Here is a 21,833-nt window from a genome sequence, read left to right as displayed (position 1 = left end):
GTCTTGAGGCTACTGTAAGAGAAAGACCAAAAGCCAGAAGCAGAAGGCTTGACTCCCAAACTTTAGAACATCAGAGGACTCCTGACTCCAGGGAACATTAATAGACAAGAGCTCACCCAAAAGTCTCCATACCTACAGAGAAAGCAAGCTCCATCCAAGAGCCAACAAGATCCAGTGCAAGACACACCACACTAATTTTTCATCAGAACAGGAACATAACCCTGAACATTAAAAGATAGGCTGCCCAAAGCCATGTGAAACCCAGAGACACCCCAAACTCACAATTGGACACTTCATTGCACTCCAGAGAGAAGAGATCCAGCTCCACCCAGTAGAACACAGACAGAAGCTCCTCCATCCAGGAAACCCTGACAAGCCGTTAGTCCAACCTGACCTACAGGGAGCAGACCCCACAATTAAGAGGAACCAAGAACTGTTAGCCTGCATAAAGGGGACCACAAATGCAGGAATCTAAACAAGATGAAAAGGCAGAGAAATATACAGCAGGTGAAGGAACATGATAAAAACCCACCTAAGCAAAGAAAAGAGGAGGAGGTAGGGAGTCTACCTGAAAAAGAATTCAGAATAATGATAGAAAAGATGATCCAAAATCTTGAAAAAAAAAAAAAATGGAGTTACAGATAAGCAGACTAGTGACAAGGATTGAGAAAATGCAAGAAATGTTTAAAAAGACCTAGAAAAAAATAATTGATCAATAATGAATACTGCAATAACTGAATTCAAAAACACTCTGGAGGGAACCTAAAGTAGAATAACCGAGACAGAAGAGAGGATAAGTGAGGTGGAAGATACAACGGTGAAAATAAATGAAGCAGAGAGGAAAAAAGAAAAAGAATTAAAAGAAATGAGGACAACTTCAGAGACCTTTGGGACAATGTTAAAACCCCAACATTCGAATCATAGGAGTCCCAGAAGAAGAAGACAAAAGAAAGGGCATGAGAAAATACTTGAGGACATAATAGTTTAAAAATTCCCCCAAATGAGGAAAGAAGTAGCCACTCAAGTCAAAGAAACCCAGAGAGTCCCAAAGAGGATAAACCCAAGGTGAAACACTCCAAGATGCATATTAATCAAACTAACAAAGATCAAACACAAAGAGCAAATACTAAAAGCAGCAAGGGAAAAGCAACAAATAACACACAAGGGGATCCCCATTAGATAATGGCTGATCTTTAAGTAGAAACTCTCCAGGCCAGAAGGGAATGGCAGGACATACTTAAAGTAATGAAAGAGAAAAATACAACCAAATTTTCTCTACCCAGCAATGATTTCATTCATAGATGAAGGAGAAATCAAAAGCTTTGCAGACAAGCAAAAGCTGAGAGAATTCAGCATCACCAAACCAGCTCTTCAGGAATTGCCAAACAATATTCTCTAGACAGGAAACACAATAAAGGTTTATAAAAACAAACCCAAAACAACCCAAAACATTTACTTTAATGGTAATGGGATCATATTTATCAATAATTATCTTAAATGTAAATAGGTTAAATACTCCAACCAAAAGACAAAGACTGGCTGAATGTACAAAAAACAAGACTCCTATCTATGCTGTGTAAATGAGACTCACCTCAAACCTAGGGATACATACAGACTGAAAATGAAGGGCTGGAAAAAGATATTTCATGCAAATGGGGACCAAAAGCAAGCAGGAGTAGCAATACTCATATCAGATAAAACAGACTTTGAAATAAACTGTGATAAGAGACAAAGAAGGACACTATAAATGATCAAAGGATCAATCCAAGAAGAAGATACATCAATTATAAACATAGATGCACCCAACATACAAGCACCTCAATACATAAGGCAAATGCTAACAAGAATGAAAGGGGAAACAAACAGTAACAAAACAACAGGGGGACTTTAATATTCGACTTACACCTATGGATAGATCAACCAAATAGAAAACTAGCAAGGAAACACAAGCTCTAAATGATACAATGGACCAATTAGATCTAATTGGTATCCATAGGGGATTTCACTCGAAAACAATGGAATTCACCTTTTTTTCAAGTGCACATGGAATATTCTCTAGGACAGATCACATTCTGGGCCATAAATCTAGCCTTGGTAAGTTTAAAAGAATTGAAATCATTTCAAGCATCCTTTCTGAACACTTGCTATAGGATTAAATGTCAATTAAAGGGAAAAAAAAAACTATTAAAAATACAAACATATGGAGGTTAAATAACACGCTTCTGAATAATCAACAGATCACAGAAGAAATCAAAACGGAAATCAAAATATGCATAGAAACAAATGAAAGTGAAAAAATGACAACTCAAAACCTATGGGATTCAGCAAAACAGTGCTAAGAGGGAGATTCATAGAAACACAAGCCTACCTCAAGAAACAAGAGAAACATCAAATAACAATCTAACTTTGCACCTAAAGAAACTAGACAAAGAAGAACAGAAAAACTCAAAAGTTAACAGAAGAAAAGAAATCATAAAAATGAGAGCAGAAATAAAAGTAAAAGAAACAAAGGAGGCTATAGCAAAAATCAACAAAACTAAAAGCTGGTTCCTTGAGAAGTAAATAAAATAGACAAACCATTAGCCAGACTCATCAAGAAAAAAAAAAAAAAAAGAGAGAGAGAGAAGAATTAAACAAATAAAATTAAAATTGAAAATGGAGAAATCACAAGAGACAACACAGAAATACAACGGATCATAAGAGACTAGTATGAGCAAATATATGACAAAAAAATGGACAACTTGGAAGAAATTGAAAAATTCTTAGAAAAGTATTCAGTTCAGTTCAGTCACTCAGTCATGTCCGACTCTTTGTGACCCCATGAATAGCAGCATGCCAGGCCTCCCTGTCCAACACCAATTCCCAGAGCCCAACGAAACTCACATCCATTGAGTCGGTGATGCCATCCAACCATCTCATCCTCTGTCATCCCCTTCTCCTCCTGCCCTCAATCTTTCCCAGCATCAGGGTCTTTTCAAGTGAGTCAGCTCATCGTATCAGGTGGCCAAAGTACTGGAGTTTCAGCTTCAGACTCAGTCCTTCCAAAGAACATCGAGGACTGATCTCCTTTAGGATGGACTGGTTGGATCTCCTTGCAGTCCAAGGGACTCTCAAGAGTCTTCTCCAACACCACAGTTCAAAAGCATCAATTCTTCGGTGCTCAGCTTTCTTCACAGTCCAACTCTCACATCCATACATGACTACTGGAAAAACAATAATAACCTTGACTAGATGGATCTTTGTTGGCAAAGTACATCCATACATGACTACTGGAAAAACAATAGCCTTGACTAGATGGACCTTTGTTGGCAAAGTATGTCTCTGGATTTTAATATGCTGTTGAGGTTGTTCATAACTTTCCTTCCAAGGAGTAAGCTTCTTTTAATTTCATGGCTGCAATCACCATTGCAGTGATTTTGGATACCCAAAAAATAAAGTCTGACACTGTTTCCACTGTATCCCCATCTATTTCCCATGAAGTGATGGGACCAGATGTCATGATAATAAGTTTACTGAACGTTGAGCTTTAACTCAACATTTTCACTCTCCTGTTTAACTTTCATCAAGAAGCTTTTTAGTTCCTCTTTACCTTCCGCCATAAGGGTGGTGTCATCTGCATATCTGAGGTTATTGATATTTCTCCTGGCAATCTTGATTCCAGCTTGTGCTTCTTCCAACCCAGTATTTCTCATGATGTACTCTGCATATAAGTTAAATAAGCAGGGTAACAATATACAGCCTTGACATACTCCTTTTCCTATTTGGAACCGATCTATTGTTCCATGTCCAGTTCTAACTGTTGCTTCCTGATCTGCATACAGGTTTCTCAAGAGGCAGGTCAGGTGGTCTGGTATTCCCATCTCTTGAAGAATTTTCCACAGTTTATAGTCATCCACACAGTCAAAGGCTTTGGCACAGTCAATAAAGCAGAAATGGATGTTTTTCTGGAACTCTCTTGCTTTTTCCATGATCCAGCAGATGTTGGCAATTTGATCTCTGGTTCCTCTGCCTTTTCTAAAACCAGCTTGAACATCTGGAAGTTTATGGTTCATGTACTGCTGAAACCTGGCTTGGAGAATTTTGAGCATTACTTTACTAGCATGTGACATGAGTGCAATTTTGTAATAGTTTGATCATTTTTTGGCATTGCCTTTCTTTGGGATTGGAATGAAAACTGACCTTTTCCAGTCCTGTGGCCACTGCTGAGTTTTCCAAATTTGCTTGTATATTGAGTGCAGCACTTTCATAGCATCATCTTTGAGGAATTGAAATAGCTCACCTGGAATTCCATCCCCTCCACCAGCTTTGTAGTGAAGCTTTCTAAGGCCCACTTGACTTCACATCCCAGGATATCTGGTGTTAGTTGAGGGATCACACCATCGTGATTAACTGGGTCATGAAGATCCTTTTTGTACAATTCTTCTGTGTATTTTTGCCACCTCTTCTTAATATCTTCTGCTTCTGTCAGGTCCATATCGTTTCTGTCCTCTATTGAGGTCATCTTTGTATGAAATGTTCTCTTCGTATCTCTAATTTTCTTTTTTTTAAAATTTATTTAATTGGAGGCTAATTACCTTACAATATTGTATTGGTTTTGCCATACATCAACATGAATCCGCCGCGGCTGTACACCTGTTCCCTATGATGTACCCCCCTCCCACCTCCATCCCCGTACCATCCCTCTGGGTCATCCCATTGCACCAGCCCCAAGCATCCTGTATCCTGCATCGAACCTAGACTGGCGATTCGTATCTTATATGATATTATACATGTTTCAATGCCATTCTCCCAAATCATCCCACCCTCTCCCTCTCCCACAGAGTCCAAAAGACTGTTCTATACATCTGTGTCTCTTCTGCTGTCTTGCATACAGGGATATCATTACCATCTTTCTAAATTCTATATATATGTGTTAGTGTACTATATTTGTGTTTTTCTTTCTGGCTTCCTTCACTCTGTATAATAGGCTCCAGTTTCATCCACCCCATTAGAAGTGATTCAAATGTATTCTTTTTATGGGTGAGTAATACTCCATTGTGTATATGCACCACAGCTTTCTTATCCATTCATCTGCTGATGGACATCTAGGTTGCTTCCATGTGCTGGCTATTATTAACAGCACTGCGATGAACATTGGGGTACACGTGTCTCTTTCAATTCTGGTTTTCTCAGTTTGTATTCCCAGCAGTGGGATTGCTGGGTCATAAGGCAGTTCTCAGAGAAGGCAATGGCAACCCACTCCAGTGTTCTTGCCTGGAGAATCCCAGGGACGGGGGAGCCTGGTGGGCTGCCATGTATGGGGTTGCACAGAGTCGGACACAAATGAAATGGCTTAGCAGTAGCAAGGCAGTTCTATTTCCAGTTTTTTAAGGAATCTCCACACTGTTCTCCAAAGTGGCTGTACTAATTTGCATTCCCACCAACAGTGTAAGAGGGTTCCCTTTTCTTCACACCCTCTCCAGCATTTATTGCTTGTAGACTTTTGGATCGCAGCCATTCTGATGGGTGTGAAATGGTACCTCATTGTGGTTTTGATGTGCATTTCTCTGATAATGAGTGATGTTGAGCATCGTTTCATGTGTTTGTTAGCCATCTGTATGTCTTCTTTGGAGAAATGTGTTTAGTTCTTTGGCCCATTTTTTGATTGGGTCGTTTATCTTTCTGGAATTGAGCTGCAGGAGTTGCTTGTATATTTTTGAGATTGTCAGTTGCTTCATTTGCTATTATATTCTCCTATTCTGAAGGCTGTCTTTTCACCTTGCTTATAGTTTCTTTTGTTGTGCAGAAGCTTTTAAGTTTAATTAGGTCCCATTTATTTATTTTTGCTTTTATTTCCAATATTCTGGGAGGTGGGTCATAGAGGATCCTGCTGTGATTTATGTCAGAGAGTGTTATGCCTATGTTCTCCTCTAGGAGTTTTATAATTTCTGGTCTTACATTTAGATCTTTAATCCTTTTTGAGTTTATTTATTTTTTTTGTATGGTGTTAGCAAGTGTTCTAGTTTCATTCTTTTACAAGTGGTTGACCAGTTTTCCCAGCACCACGTATTAAGGAGATTGTCTTTTCCCCATTGCATATTCTTGCCTCCTTTGTCAAAGATAAGGTGTCCATAGGTGCGTGGATTTATCTCTGGGCTTTATATTTTGTTTCATTGATCTATATTTCTGTCTTTGTGCGAGTACCATACTGTCTTGAGTTAGACCTAACTGATATCTATTGGATATTTCACCCCATAACAATGAATTTCACCTTTTTCAAAAGCACACACAGAACCTTCTCCAGGATAGATCACATCCTGGGCCATAAATCTAGCCTTGGTAAACTCAAAAAAATTGATATCATTCCAAGCATCTTTTCTGACCACAATGCTGTAAGATTAGATCTCAATTACATGAAAAAAACTATTAAATTGCAACATATGGAGGCTGAACAACACGCTGATGAATAATCAACAAATCACAGAAGAAATCAAAAAAGAAATCAAAATATGCATAGAAATGAATGAAAATGAAAACACAACAACCCAAAACCTGTGGGACACTGTAAAAGCAGTGCTAAGGGGAAAGTTCATAGCAATACAGGCATACCTCAAGAAACAAGAAAAAAGTCAAATAAATAGCCTAACTCTACACCTAAAGCAACTAGAAAAGGAAGAAATGAAGAACCCCACGGTTAGTAGAAGGAAAGAAATCTTAAAAATTATGGCAGAAATAAATGCAAAAGAAGCAAAAGACACCATAGCAAAAATCAACAAAGCCAAAAGCTAGTTCTTTGAAAGGATAAATAAAATTGACAAACCATTAGCCAGACTCATCATGAAACAAAGGGAGATAGAGCAAATCAATAAAATTAGAAATGAAATGGAGAGATCACAACAGACAACACAGAAATACAAAGGATCATAAGAGACTACTATCAGCAATTATATGCCAATAAAATGGACAACATGGAAGAAATGGACCAATTCTTAGAAAAGTACAACTTTCCAAAACTGAACCACGAAGAAATAGAAAATCTTAACAGACCCATCACAAGCACAGAAATTGAAATTGTAATCAGAAATCTTCCAGCAAACAAAAGTCCAGGTCCAGACGGCTTCACAGCTGAATTCTACCAAAAATTTAGAAAAGAGCTAACACCTATCCTACTCAAACTCTTCCAGAAAATTGCAGAGGGTAAACTTCCAAACTCTTTCTATGAGGCCACCATCACCCTAATACCAAGACCTGTCAAAGATGCCACAAAAAAAGAAAACTACAGGCCAATATCATGGTGAACACAGATGCAAAAATCCTCAACAAAATTCTAGGAAACAGAATCCAGCACCATATTAAAAAGATTACAAATAATGACCGGGAAGGCTTTATCCCAAGGATGCAAGGAATCTTCAATATTTGCCAGTAAATCAATGAGATACACCATATTAACCAATTGAAAGATAAGAACCGCATTATTAGCTCAATATCTGCAAAGAAAGCCTTTGACAAAATACAATACCCATTTATGATAGAAACTCTCCAGAAAGCAGGAATACAGGAACATATCTCAACATAATAAAAGCCATATATGAAAAACCCACAGCAAACATTATGCTCAATGTCAAAAAACTGAAAGCATTTCCTCTAAAATCAGGAATGAGACAAAGTTGCCCACTCTCACCACTACAATTAAACATAGTTCTGGAAATCCTAAGTGCAGCAATTATAGACAAAAATAAATAAATAAATAAATAAATAAATAAATAAATAAAAGGAATCCAGATTGGAAAAGAGTAAAACTCTCACTGTTTTCAGATGCATGATCCTGTACATAGAAAACTCTAAAGACAGAACCAGAAAATTACTAAAGCCAATCAATGCATATAGTCCAGTTGCAGGATATAAAATTAATACACAGAAATCCCTTGCATTCCTAATCGCTAACAGTGAGAAAATAGAAAGAGAAATTAAATAAACAATCCCCTTCACCATTGCACCAAAAAGAATAAGATAGTTAGGAATAAATTTAACTAAAGAAACAGAAGACCTACATTTAGAAAGCTATAAAAGACTTATGAAATAAATCAAAGATGGCACAAATAGAAGGAGAAATATACCATGTTTGTGGATTGGAAGGATCAATGTAGTGAAAATGAGTATACTACCCAAACTAATCTATAGATTTAATGCAATCCCTAAGAAGCGACCAACACTTCTCACAGAACTAGAACAAATAATCTCACAATTTGTATGGAAACACAAAAAAACCCTGAATAGCCAAAGTAATCATGAGAAAGAAGAATGGAACTGGAGGAATCAACCTGCCTGACTTCAGACTATACTACAAAGCTACAGTCATCAAGACAGTATGGTACTGGCACAAAGACAGATATATAGATCAATGGAACAAAATAGAAAGCCTAGAGATAAATCCATGCACCTATGTACACCTTATCTTTGACAAAAGAGGCAAGAATATACAATGGAGAAAAGACAATCTCTTTAACAAGTGGTGCTGGAAAAACTGGTCAACCACTTGTAAAAGAATGAAACTAGAACACTTTCTAACACCATAAACAAAAATAAACTCAAAATGGATTATAGATCTAAAGGGAAGACCAGAAACTATAAAATTCCTAGTGGAAAACAGGGGCAGAACAATCTGACATAAAACAGCAAGATACTCTATGATCCACCTGCTGGAGAAATGGAAATGGAAACAAAAATAAACAATGGGACCTAACTAAACTTAAAAGCTTTTGCATAATGAAGGAAACTATAGGCAAGGTGAAAAGGCAGCATTAGGAATGGGAGAAAATAATAGCAAATGAAACAACTGACAAAGAATTAATCTCAAAAATATATAAGCACCTCATGCAGTGTAATACCAGAAAAATAAATGACCCAATTAATAAATGGGCCAAAGAAATAAACAGACATTTCTCCAAAGAAGACATACAGATGGCTAACAAACACATGAAAAGGTGTTTAACATCACTCATTTAGAGAAATGCAACTCAAAACCACAATGAGGTACCCTCTCACGCCAGTCAGAATGGCTGCCATCAAAAAGTCTACAAACAATACATGCTGGAGAGGGTATGGAGAAAAAGGAAGCCTCCTACACTGGTGGTGTGAATGCAAATTAGTACAGCCACTATGGAGAACACTGTGGAGATTCCTTAAAAAAATGGAAATAGAACTGCCACACGACCCAACAATCCCACTGCTCGGAATTCACACAGAGGAAACCAGAATTGAAAGAGACATGTGTACCCCAGTGTTTATTGCAGCACTGTTTACAATAACTAGGACATGGTTGCAACCCAGATGTCTATTGGCAGACGAATGGATAAGGAAGTTGTGGTACATATACACAGTGGAATATTACTCATCTATGAAAAAAACACATTTGAATCAGTTCTAATAAAGTGGACGAAACTGGAGCCTATTATACAGAGTGAAGTAAGTCAGAAAAACACCGATATATTAAGGCATATATATATATATATATATATATATATATATATATGAAATTTAGAGAGATGGTAACGACCCTATATGCAAGACAGCAAAAGAGACACAGATATAAAGAACAGACTTTTGGACTATGTGGGATAAGGTGAGGGTGGGATGATATAAGAGAATAGCATTGAAACATGTATATTACCATATGTAATATAGATGACCAGTGCAAGTTTGATGAATGAAGCAGGGCACTCAGAGCTGGTGGTCTGCGACAACCCAGAGGGATGGGGTGGTGAGGGAGATGGGAGGGTGGTTCAGGATGGGTGGACACCTGTATACCTGTGGCTGATTCATGTCAATGTATGGAAAACCACCACAATATTGTAAAGTATTTAACCTCCAATTATATTAAATAAATTAAAAAAAATACTGGGAACTGACTGTGGCTTAGATCATGGACTCCTTATTGAAAGTTCAGACTTAAAATTGAAGAATGTAGGGCAAACCACTAGGCCATTCTGGTATGGCCTAATCAAATCCCTTATTATTTTACAGTGTAAGTGACAAATAGAATCAAGGGATTATATATGATAGACAGAGTACCTGCAAATCTATAGACAGAGGTTAGTAACATTGTACAGGAGGTGGTGATCAAAACCATCTTCGTGAAAAGGAAATGCAAAAAGGTGAAAGGTGGTCTCACGAGGCCTTACAAGTAGCTGAGAAAAGAAGAGAAGCTAAAGGCAAAGGAGAAAAAGGAAGATATACCCATCTGAATGCAGAGAATAGCTTGGGGGTTCTAAAAAGGCTTTTTAAGTGAACAATGGAAGGAAATAGAGGAAAACAAAAGAATGGAATGACTAGAGATGTCTTCAAGAAAATTAGAGATACCCAGGGAGCATTTCATACAAAGATAGGCACATTAAAGGACAGAAAATGTATGGACCTAATAAGCGTAAGATATTTAGAAGAGGTGGCAAGAATACACACAAGAACTATACAAAAAGATCTTAATAACCCAGATAACCATGATGATGTGATCACTCACCTAGAGCCAGACATCCTGGAGTGTGAAGTCAAGTGGGCTTTGGGAAGCATCACTATGAAGAAAGCTAGTGGAGGTGATGAAATTCCAGCTGAGCTAATTCAAATCCTAAAAGTTAATGCTGTTAAAGTGCTAAACTCAATATGCCAGCAAATTTGGAAAATTCAGCAGTGGCCACAGGACTGGAAAAAGTCAGTTTTCATTCTAATCTCAAAGAAAGGCAACACTAGAGAATGTTCAAACTACTGCACAATTGCAGCCATCTCCCATGCTAGCAAAATAATGCTCAAAATTCTCCAAGTGAGGTTTCAACAGTACGTGAACCAAACTTCTAGATGTTTAAGCTGGATTTAGAAAAGGCAGAGGAACCAGAGGTCAAACTGTCAACATCTGCTGGATCACAGAAAAAGCAAGGGAATTCCAGAAAAAGATCTAATTCTGCTTTATTGACTACAGCAAAGTCATTGACTCTGTGGATCAGAACAAACTTGGGAACACTCTTTTTTTGGGGGGTGGGGTTTAAAATTTATTTTTTTATTTAAGGATAATTGCTTTACAGAATTTTGCTGTTTTCTGTCAAACCTCAACTTGAATCAACCATAGGTATACATATATCCCCTCCCCTCTTTTTTTTCTTTCCACTTTTTTTTTTTTTAATTGGAGGCTAATTACTTTACAATATTGTGGTGGTTTTTGCCATACATTCACATGATTCAGCCACGGGTGTACATGTGTTCTCCATCCCTCAGGGTCATCCCAGTGCACCAGCCCTGAGCACCCTGCCTAATGCATCGAACCTGGACTGGTGATCTATGGAACATTCTTCAAGAGATCAGAATACTAGACCACCTGACCTTCCTCATGAGAAACCTGGATGCAGGTCAAGAAGCAACAGTTAGAAACAGACATGGAACAACAAACTGGTTCCTAAATTGGGAAAGGAGTATGGCAAGGCTGTATATTTTCACCCTGCTTATTTAACTTATATGTAGTGTAAGTACATCATGAGAAATGCCAGGTGGATGAAGCATAAGCTGGAAACAAGATTGCTGGGAGAAATATCAGTAACCTCAGATATGCAGATGACACCACCCTTATGGCAGAAAGCAAAGAGAAGTAAAGAGGCCTCTTGATCAAAGTGAAACAGGAGCGAGAATAAGCTGGCTTAAAACTCAACATTCAAAAAACTTAAGATCATAGCATCTTGTCCCATCACTTCAAGGCAAATAGATGGGGAAACAATGGAAACAGTGACAGACTTTATTTTCTTGGGCTGCACGATGCTGCAGATGGTGACTGCAGCCACAAAATTAAAGGACACTTGCTCCTTGGAAGAAAAGCTATGACCAACCTAGACAGCAAATTAAGAAGCAGACACATTCAGATCAGATCAGTCGCTCAGTCGTGTCTGACTCTTTGCGACCCCATGAATCGCAGCATGCCAGGCCTCCCTGTCCATCACCAACTCCCAGAGTTCTCTCAGACTCACGGCCATCAAGTCAGTGATGCCATACAGCCATCTCATCCTCTGTTGTCCCCTTCTCCTCCTGACCCCAATCCCTCCCAGCATCAGAGTCTTTTCCAATGAGTCAACTCTTCGCATGAGGTGGCCAAAGTACTGGAGTTTCAGCTTTAGCATCATTCCTTCCAAAGAAATCCCAGGGCTGATCTCCTTCAGAATGGACTGGTTGGATCTCCTTGCAGTCCAAGGGACTCTCAAGAGTCTTCTCCAACACCACAGTTCAAAAGCATCAATTCTTCAGCGCTCAGCCTTCTTCACAGTCTAACTCACATCCATACATGACCACTGGAAAAACCATAGCCTTGACTAGACGAACCTTTTTTGGCAAAGTAATGTCTCTGATTTTGAACACGCTGTCTAGGTTGGTCATAACTTTCCTTCCAAGGAGTAAGCGTCTTTTAATTTCATGGCTGCAGTCACCATCTGCAGTGGTTTTGGAGCCCAGAAAAATAAAGTCTGATACTGTTTCCACTGTTTCCCCATCTATTTCCCATGAAGTGGTGGGACCGGATGCCACGATCTTTGTTTTCTGAATGTTGAGCTTTAAGCCAACTTTTTCACTCTCCACTTTCACCTTCATCAAGAAGCTTTTGCCAATAAAGGTCCATATAGTCAAAGCTATTGTTTTCCAGTAGTCATATCTGGATATGAGAGTTGTACCATAAAGAAATCTGAGCACCAAAGAATTGATGCTTTTGAACTGTGAGAAGAACTTTTGAGAAGACTCTTGAGAGTCCCTTGGACTGCAAGGAGATTCAACCAGTCGATCCTCAAGGAAATCAATCCTGAATATTCACTGGAAGGACTAATGCTGAAGCTGAAGCTCGAGTACTTTGGCCACATAAATGCAAGCCTAATGAACCTAACAGACTCTGATGCAAGGAAAAGACCTTGATGCTGGGAAAGATTGAAGGCAGGAGGAGAAGCGGACGACAGAGATTGAGATAGTTGGATGACATCACTGACTCAATGGACAAGAGTTTGAGCAAGCTCCAGGGGCTGAAGATGGACAGGGAAACCTAGCGTGTTGCAGTCCATGGGGTCACAATGTGACTGAGTGACTGAGCTGAATTGATGAAATATTATATAATTAAACAATCTTGAATTTCTGTATTGCAAAAATTATTGCCCTTTGTCTTTTACTTCATACTTCTAAGAAAATGATGACTGTAATTTTGGACTTACTACACCTCCAGCTATTTGGAATCAAACTGAATTTTAGATCAAGCTTCATCATTTGATTAAGATTATATGATGGACTTCACTATATTTTACAACTAAAACCTGGAACAATGCACCCATGAGTATAATGTATTTGAAAATAATCACTATCAGTGACACTACACTCTTGCATAGGAAGGGAGATAGCACCACACTGAACTGTTTTGTTAATTTCAGTAATTAGTCATTTTGTGATACATACCAAAAATACTTGAATAAGCTTTGAAATGTAAAAAAATTGTTCTAAGTATTCTAATTGTGGTTAACCTATCTATACTTAATAGAGTTTTCATTCTTCTTGAGGAATAACATTATGATAAATAGGTTCTCCATGACCTGAAATCTATACAAAGGATCTGGAGACTTGGCCCTGATAGTTTGCATTTAATCTTTCTGTGCTCTTGCTTCGTTATCAATAAAATAGGAATAGGGACTGGGGTCTGCGGGGAGACTACTTATATGTTATATGGACTATGTAATATGAGTAACAAGAACATGGATAAATATAAGCTGAACGATAACTGTCTCCTCCACACCATTCTGTCATAGAAGTTCATTGTGAAGTTCACTCTGAGGAAAAAGCTGGGAAGTTTTTAAGAGAAAATGTAGACTGAGAAGTAGTAAGGAAGGAGCTGTGCAAAAAAAAGAAAACACATATACACACAAAAAACACCACTGTTTTAGGATAATCTGATACTAGGGGTACACTGTGCAAGTTCCTTGCTGTAAAATATCTTCCCTGATAGTAACTGATTTTAAAATTATTCTCATCTTTTTAGACTGCCTTAACATCCAGCAAGAAGAAACTCATTTGATTAATAGACATCTTCCTTGAAAATGCCAATAATTTATTAGCCACCAGAAAAATGAATTAATAAGGTATCTTTCCTCTCACTTTTTTAGCTGAAAATAGCTACTCTGTGAGAATGCAAATTCTGATTCAGGGAAGGGAAAGGGTGAGAGGTTCTTTTAGAGCACAGAATCCTCCTGCAGTAAGCTTTAATCATGGAGTTCTCTGTGAGGTACTCAAGTAAGATTGCATGTGGAAGCTGAAAAGCCAGGAGAAAGAGAATGCAGAGAATGCCAAAGATATTTTGCCTAGTTTAAAGTCTAGCTGATCTTAAAGCCAAGGTAAGTGGTTCTTCTCCTTCATATACAAAGGGTCTCTTATGTTAAGAAAACACAATTCAATCAGAAGAAATATGTTTCTGCAGGAAGTACTATTTTAACATGATGTTGCAAAGAGGAGACATCATAAAAACCAAGCATCTGTTCTTAAAGTTTCCAGTTGCCTATACAAATAAAATCCCTTTGGGCTAACCAGAGATGCTATCAAAATGCTTTGCTGCTGCTGCTAAGTCACTTCAGTCGTGTTCGACTCTGTGTGACCTCATCGACGTCAGCCCACCAGGCTCTCCTGCCCCTGTGATTCTCCAGGCAAGAACACTGGAGTGGGTTGCCATTTCCTTCTCCAATGCATGAAAGTGAAAAAGTGAAAGTGAAGTCGCTCAGTCGTGTCCGACTCTTAGTGACCCCATGGACTGCAGCCCACCAGGCTCCTCCATCCATGGGATTTTCCAGGCAAGAGTGCTGGAGTGGGATGCCATTGCCTTCTCCAATCAAAATGCTTTACTATGTTTAATTATCAATGGCAACAAATGACAACAAATGTTTAGGTATTCATGGATTTAAGAAAATAGGCTAAAGTTTGATTTTCATAAAATAACTAAAATCATTTTTTTCCCCACAAAATCACCAATACCAGCAACACATATTAACTTTCATACAAATGGTTTCCTGAGTTTATTCATAATAATATGTGCTTTAGGACAATAGATTGTTCAGTCTACCTGGGAAAATCTGCTGTTTTTTCTTTGAGAAAAAAATATTATTACAATAGCCTCTCTTTTTGACAATAAAACCCCCAACTTTATTATTAAATACTATCAAGAACCATCAACTAGAAAGAAAAGCAATATAAAATAATTGTTCATAAATCCATTAGAAATCAAAGTATTAAGTCTCAAAGAAAGGATTTACTTTTATTGGTTAAGAATTTATAGAAACCCCATCAAAAAATGTCCCATTCACATCTGCTTTTGTTGTTCTAGAGTTCTAGCCAAAAATGACATGATTATGCATCCTTACCTGGGTTACTTTTGCAGAATGAAGGTGTAATGTGAAGCTTTCTCTTATAATAAGGTTGCCCACTACTACTGTTGTTAAGCCACTCTCTTTGAATTTTCCAGAAGAAAACTCACAATTATTGGGAAAATCCACTAGCATCTATATCTTTTATACCTTTTCAACTTTCACTGAGTGATGAGGAATTGTGCTGTTTGTTGCTTATTTCTGACCATGTTCCTTTCACGAAAGGAGTGTGTGACACAACCTTTTTGAGAAAACTCATTGAAAAATTATGATCATCTACTTAAAAACTATTGCTTATGTAAAGACAAAGTTATTTTGTGATCATTTTTCATTTTCCAACTTTACTTACTCTAATTCTACTACTACAAAAGCATATATAGAAATGGTATCTCTGTTCTGAAAAGTTACACACCAAAATCACATCTCTAAGTGTGTCATATCAATTTTGATAAGAAGGCATTACAGCACAAACAAGAGGAAAATAAGCCAATATAATGACACAAGTACTTCTAGTAATAAAGCAAAATGAGGAAAGAAAAAGCTGAACTGGGACAAAAAAATCCACAAGATATGATCCCAGTGTCTTTCTAAATAATATCTTCCATGTAATATTAAGACGTTCTTTAATGTCTTTCAACTATTGCAAAAGACATCTTAAAATATGGACACATACTTTTATATATCACACAAACAAAACAGACCTTTGTGTGTGGAATATAGATCACTTACATTATAAAGAGAATTATGTATAGTTTCTTTTATTAAATACTGAAGGTACAAGTCTTCTAGCCTAAACTGTACATTTCAGAGCTCAGTAATCACCCCTCTCTGAACTAAGCAAAATAAAATACAGTAAAACAAGCACACATAAGTAGATCACTTATATTCACTAAAGAAAAGTGTAATATCCTCAAGTTTACATTCATGAGTTCTTTCTGTCAGTAGTTGTAGCAGCAGCAGTAGTAATAATGCTATTTAAAGTAGTAGTAATGGTATTTTCTTCAACAGCACAAAAAAGATTCTTTCAAATTCAATCATTTAGAGAAAACAATATATACTACACAGTGGTTCTAAATCATAAAATTTAATAATAGGACCAATTTGGCCAGACCTTGTTATTATAAATATTATTTTAAAATGTGTTCAAATTTTATGCATATCATTAATATTACTTCCTATTTAAAAAGACAGTTTATCTTCTTGAAGTATAACTATTATGTAGTATTATTTAAAGTTTACTGAAATGCATTATAACTATATCATGTGTGCTAAGCTCACAAGTTCATTACAGTAATATTTCAACTATATAACCATAGGATTAAAGATAAATATGCTACACTGTAATGCAAAGCACAGGGAAATCAAAAAAACAAGAGTGTAGTTCATTATAAAAGGACAGATGATAATTAGATCCAATTGGTTAACCTCAAAGTCAGTTTACATAACATCAAGGTAGTGCCAACACCATATACTTTACTTTCAAAGGCTTAACTACGACCTATTTAGTAGATTATAATACCAATACAAGACCTTTGGCTAAAATTTCTTCACTTGTACTATAATTCCATTTGATGTAAATTTTACAGAAGCCTTTATTTCTAGATGAGGCCATTTACGGACAATATACAGGTCTGTTGGCACACATTATCTATGATTTAATTCTTCTGTAAAAACTTTGGCATCAACCATATTAGGAATTCACATATGAGCACAAATGATTTTTGCTCTGGCCCCAAACTACTATGTTTACATTTTAGTAACTACAGAGAGTTAAATGAATGGAGTTTACACATAATTACAAGTTTCTACGATACATTTCTTTTTCGCTTTCCTTAAAAAAAATATAAAATAAGACATCTAACCTTTCAGGATCTAATGTTAAAAAATACTGACATTGCTTGGCATTATACTATTATACTTGCAACTTGACTGTTGGTAATGATTCCCCAAGCCATTATTTTACATAACCAGAAATCTGAAAGAAACTGTAGAAGTTAGTATGTAGAGAAGTTGGTAGGACTTTGTAGACACAAATTATATACTTAAATAAATACTTGGACAACATTGAAAAGCAACATAGTATGAAAATTGTGGACCTATATATGTTTTTTTTATCTTACTCCCCCTTAAAAAAAGGAAGCTTAATCAGAATATTCAAGTAATGTAGTAGAAAACAATGCCTTTGATATATGATTACACAAAAAGCTACACATTTAATCTTTTCTTCATCCAGTTTGGCTGAGGAACCCTAAAACTTTCAAAGGCCAGTTGATGTTCGCTTTTTCATGCTTCGTCGCTGAGCTAAGCTTGAAGCAGCAACAGGCTCTAGGACTGGTTGAAAAGTCTTGTGAGTCAGGGCAGAATATGTGGCGACCACTGCTCCCTAATAATAATGAGAAATATTACAAATTGAATAACAATCTCTGAAGGTAAGAAAACTTCCACATTGTATCATGAAAAATTTAACTACTTTCCCCTAGGAAAGTAATTGAAAATCCATAATATTTATGTTGATGGCCCTTTGATTAACATCTGACTACTTATATATTTTTTATTTCAATAAATATGCTTCTTACAAGTTTTTAAAACTAAAATGTATTATTTTTTCAGTCTTTCAAAACTCATAAAATTTGTTTTTAAATATCTTTTAAAATTTATTTTTCATAGGAATTGTATATATTTAAGGCATAAAACATGTTATCTTGATATACACAGTAAAATGATTACTACAGTCAAGCTAATTAACATATGTCCTCTTGACATAGTTACCATTTTTGTGTGTGATAAGAGTACCTGAAAAACTACTCTTAGCAAATTTCCAGCATTCACTATAGTATTATTTATTACCTGTACTTAACATCAGACTTCACATTAGACCTCTAGGCTTACTCATTCTACATAACTGTAACTTTGTATACCTTGACCAATATCTCCCCATTTCGACCTTCTCCCTGTCTACTGGTAACCACTGTTCTACTCTCTGCTTTCATATATTTGTTTTTTTTAGATTCTACATATAAGACAAATGATGTAGTTTTTTTCTTTCTGTGTCTACATTATTTCACTTAGCATAATGTCTTTGGATTCATGTCTGTTGTGGCAAATGACAAAGGTCTCCTTTTAAAAAGTTGAACAATATTCCATTATATATACCATATTCCATACATACAATTCCATTATATATAATATATTCCACACATACACACCCCCCACACAATTTATTCTCACATAAATTTGCATTCCCATGATCATTCTAACAATATTCAAAACAGCCAAGATATGAAAACACATCTTAGTGTCCATCAACAGATAAATGGATAAACCACTAAACTTCAAAATCTAGGTTCAATGTCTGTAAGTATGGAAACTTGCACTAATGGCTATTAATTCAGGAACCAATAGGCATCTTTTTTTTTTTTTTTCCCATATGAAACTTGAATTTAGTCTGCACCAAGCCCCAGTGTCTCTTAAAGCAAACCAAATGTAATCAAGAAAATTTATGTATCATCAGTAAGGCTGTACATAAAAAAGGCTGTTATTTAAAAAAGTAAGCCAAAACAAAAGAATCTATAAATATACTTAAAAAAAATAAAGACACTATAAAGTAATTATATGTGTCATCATTGAATGGCATGCAATGGCATGGCATTTAGAAGATGCTTAAAAGTATGTTGGTTTTACCTTAACAACATGTGATGAACCATTTCTACTTGGCTGATCATCTGGCAACTGATCTCTGTGGGTTATCCATGAGTGTTTTAATACTTGCTCTGTAGTGTACCGCTGCTGTGGGTCCATATGCAGCATATGGGAAAGCAAATCCTAAATTAAAATGAAAAAACATATATATATATATATATATATATATATATATATATACACACACACACACACACACACACACATATATATATATACACATACATATATATAAGAAACTACATACTACATATCATTAAAGGTTTAAGTAAAATACATAATTTCCCATTTCCTTAAAACATGAAAGTATTGATAGTTTTGGAATCTGTTTAATTTGACCTGTCATTAGGGGGAAAAAATCCAATTTACCGCATAGTTAACTGTTAAAAGAGAATTTTGAAACATACTTTTAAAAACAAAGCATATACTAATTTATAATTCTAAAATCAAGAAATATCAATTTAGTGAAAGTGGAATGTCGTCAGTAAGGGAGAAGGAAAAGGTAAAGCAGCAGGAGCTACACTGGACTTCGCTTGACAGTCAAGCAGATAAAGGAACTATTGATCTTTGCTGGCAGTTTGGGCCCGAAAGTATAAGGTTATCTGTATACAGACACATATTCATAGAAGGGAGTGTCTCATGTTGATAATATACTCAGTAACTGATGGTTTCCTGTATAAAATACTAAAGAAAGCAAAATATAAACACAAGGTTAGCAGCTGACTGTTAGCATAGCAGTGGTCAGAATATCATGTTTTTCATTAAAGTAAATGTGAATATGCTTATTTTCTCTATGCTGTAATATAAACTTCTGTAGTAAAATCTCATAGTAAAATAAAATTTTGACTCTATTAAAAGATATAACATTTAAAATTAAACAATCTCTATCAAGCATCTCTTATAGAAAGGAGAATTAAACTCTCCTTAACAAGCATCTTCTAAAATAGAAACAAAAGCATTTGTTAAACTACTATCAATAGCAGAAGCAGTGAGAAACTAAAAACTATGTAGTAATACCAGAATATGAAGGATAGTGTAACTGATTGAAATTATGTAGAGGAGTAGAACAACCAATCAAAAATCTATTGGAAAAAGAATGTATGAACAGAAATAAATTTAAAAATAATATTAAAAAGAATACAACAGTGAATTATATAAATAAAACAGACAAATGAAAATCATAAAAATGATTAAAGTTCTAAGGACTTCTGATTCTGGCCAAGATGTAAAACTAGGAACTGAATTCACCCCCCCACCTCCACCTGAAACTCAGCTCCTCCAAAAAAAAAAACCCATAAAATGTTAAGAAACAACAGTTTTCAAGAGATCAGATATTAGGCAATTAAGAAAAGTAATCCCTAAAAGATGGGAAACAAATCAAGTAAGCCCTATGATTGCTCTAGCTTAGAACCATGAAAAGAGTTTTCAGGATGTCAGGTAGGTAAGGAAAACTCAGGTAAAGTGTGGCAGATTCCCTGTGTTAAAGAGACAGAAGTAAGAATCAGGGGCAGAGAGAAAACCCTTGTGGGGGTCTCTTTCAGTTGTTTTCACTGCAAACCATATGTGGTTAAAAACAACAACAACAACAAAAGAAAACAGAAGTCATGGGAAGAAGCATATGCAAGGATTAGAGGGAAATGGGAGTCCATGCAGGGTGAGGGTACCTATTCCCACCAGTCAGACAGGAAAACCTCAAATTCATGAAGTATTTGTTAGAGAAACTGAAAGAAACCTGCTTGAGTCGTAGTGACTATTCCTAGATTAAACACTGCTCTGCTGCTGCTGAGTCACTTCAGTCGTGTCCGACTCTGTGCAATCCCATAGACGGCAGCCAACCAGGCTCCCCCGTCCCTGGGGTTCTCCAGGCAAGAACACTGGAGTGGGTTGCCATTTCCTTCTCCAATGCATGAAAGTGAAAAGAGAAAGTGAAGTCGCTCAGTCGTGTCCAACGCTCAGCAACCCCATGGACTGCAGCCTACCAGGCTCCTCTGCCCATGGGATTTTCCAAGCAAGAGTACTGGAGTGGGGTGCCATTGCCTTCTCTAGTCCTGCCTAAAATATCTTAAAAGGAAAACCCAGAAATAACACATTGTTTCCCCTAATTTAACTGCAGTCCAGAAAACAGTTAAAGATTAGTAATTCAAAAGCATTTAGCACTCACCAAGTTAAAGTTCACTATGTTGTGCTTCTTATCCAAAATTATAAGGCATATAAGAGAAGGAAAATAGAACGTGTAATGAAAAGAAAAAAAATCAGTCAAAATTGACCCACAGCTGACATATATGTTCAAAAGTTAAGTAGAGAGACATAGAAGATATAAAAACATATAAAACAAATGAAAACTAAAATGTGAGACCAAAAAAAAAAAAAAAAGGACCAAATAAGATTAATGGCAAATTTAATATGGCAGGTAAAAAGATTGGTAAAGACACAGCAATAGACACTATAAAAAAAAAGTATAAAACAAAAAAGCAAAAGAGCAGAGCATCAGTGAAAAATTTTCACTGAAAAAGTACACAAACTGAATTTTCACTGAAAAAGTACACAAACTGAATTTTCAACTGAAAAAGTACACAAACGCAATTGGAGTCTCAGAAAGTAAGAGGGAAGAACAGAATGTTTGAAGAAATAATGCTACTAAAATTACCAAATTTTATGGAAACTATGAAACCACAGATCTAAGAAGCTAAATGAACCTCAAGTACAAGAAATAAGGAAAATTACATCAAGGAACATCAAACCAAATTG

General features: G+C 36.3%; 1 protein-coding gene and 1 pseudogene across 19 annotated transcripts in view; one reads left to right on the top strand and one right to left on the bottom strand.

Annotated features, from left to right (window-relative positions):
- LOC133243105 (endogenous retrovirus group PABLB member 1 Env polyprotein-like) overlaps nt 1–21,833 on the top strand; it is a 486,815-nt pseudogene that overhangs the window by 112,151 nt on the left and 352,831 nt on the right.
- The window catches only part of RPS6KA6 (ribosomal protein S6 kinase A6), a 192,628-nt gene continuing 185,820 nt past the window's right edge, over nt 15,026–21,833 (bottom strand). For 16 of the 19 annotated variants that reach the window (XM_061409582.1, XM_061409581.1, XM_061409591.1 and 13 more), the window contains 2 exons: nt 19,068–19,208; nt 15,026–17,769 (listed from right to left, as the gene is read on the bottom strand). In XM_061409582.1, coding sequence (XP_061265566.1) covers nt 17,644–17,769; nt 19,068–19,208 — 267 coding nt within the window. In that variant the 3' untranslated portion in view covers nt 15,026–17,643. Of the gene's footprint in view, nt 17,770–19,067; nt 19,209–21,833 lie in introns of those variants that run through there. The other 3 variants (XR_009734976.1, XM_061409586.1, XM_061409592.1) reach the window with 3 other exon arrangements.

Source organism: Bos javanicus, chromosome X (assembly GCF_032452875.1).
Source record: "Bos javanicus breed banteng chromosome X, ARS-OSU_banteng_1.0, whole genome shotgun sequence".
NCBI lineage: Eukaryota > Metazoa > Chordata > Mammalia > Artiodactyla > Bovidae > Bos > Bos javanicus.
The sequence above is the reverse complement of the archived record's forward strand: the minus strand, read 5'-3'. Positions and strand labels throughout refer to the sequence as shown.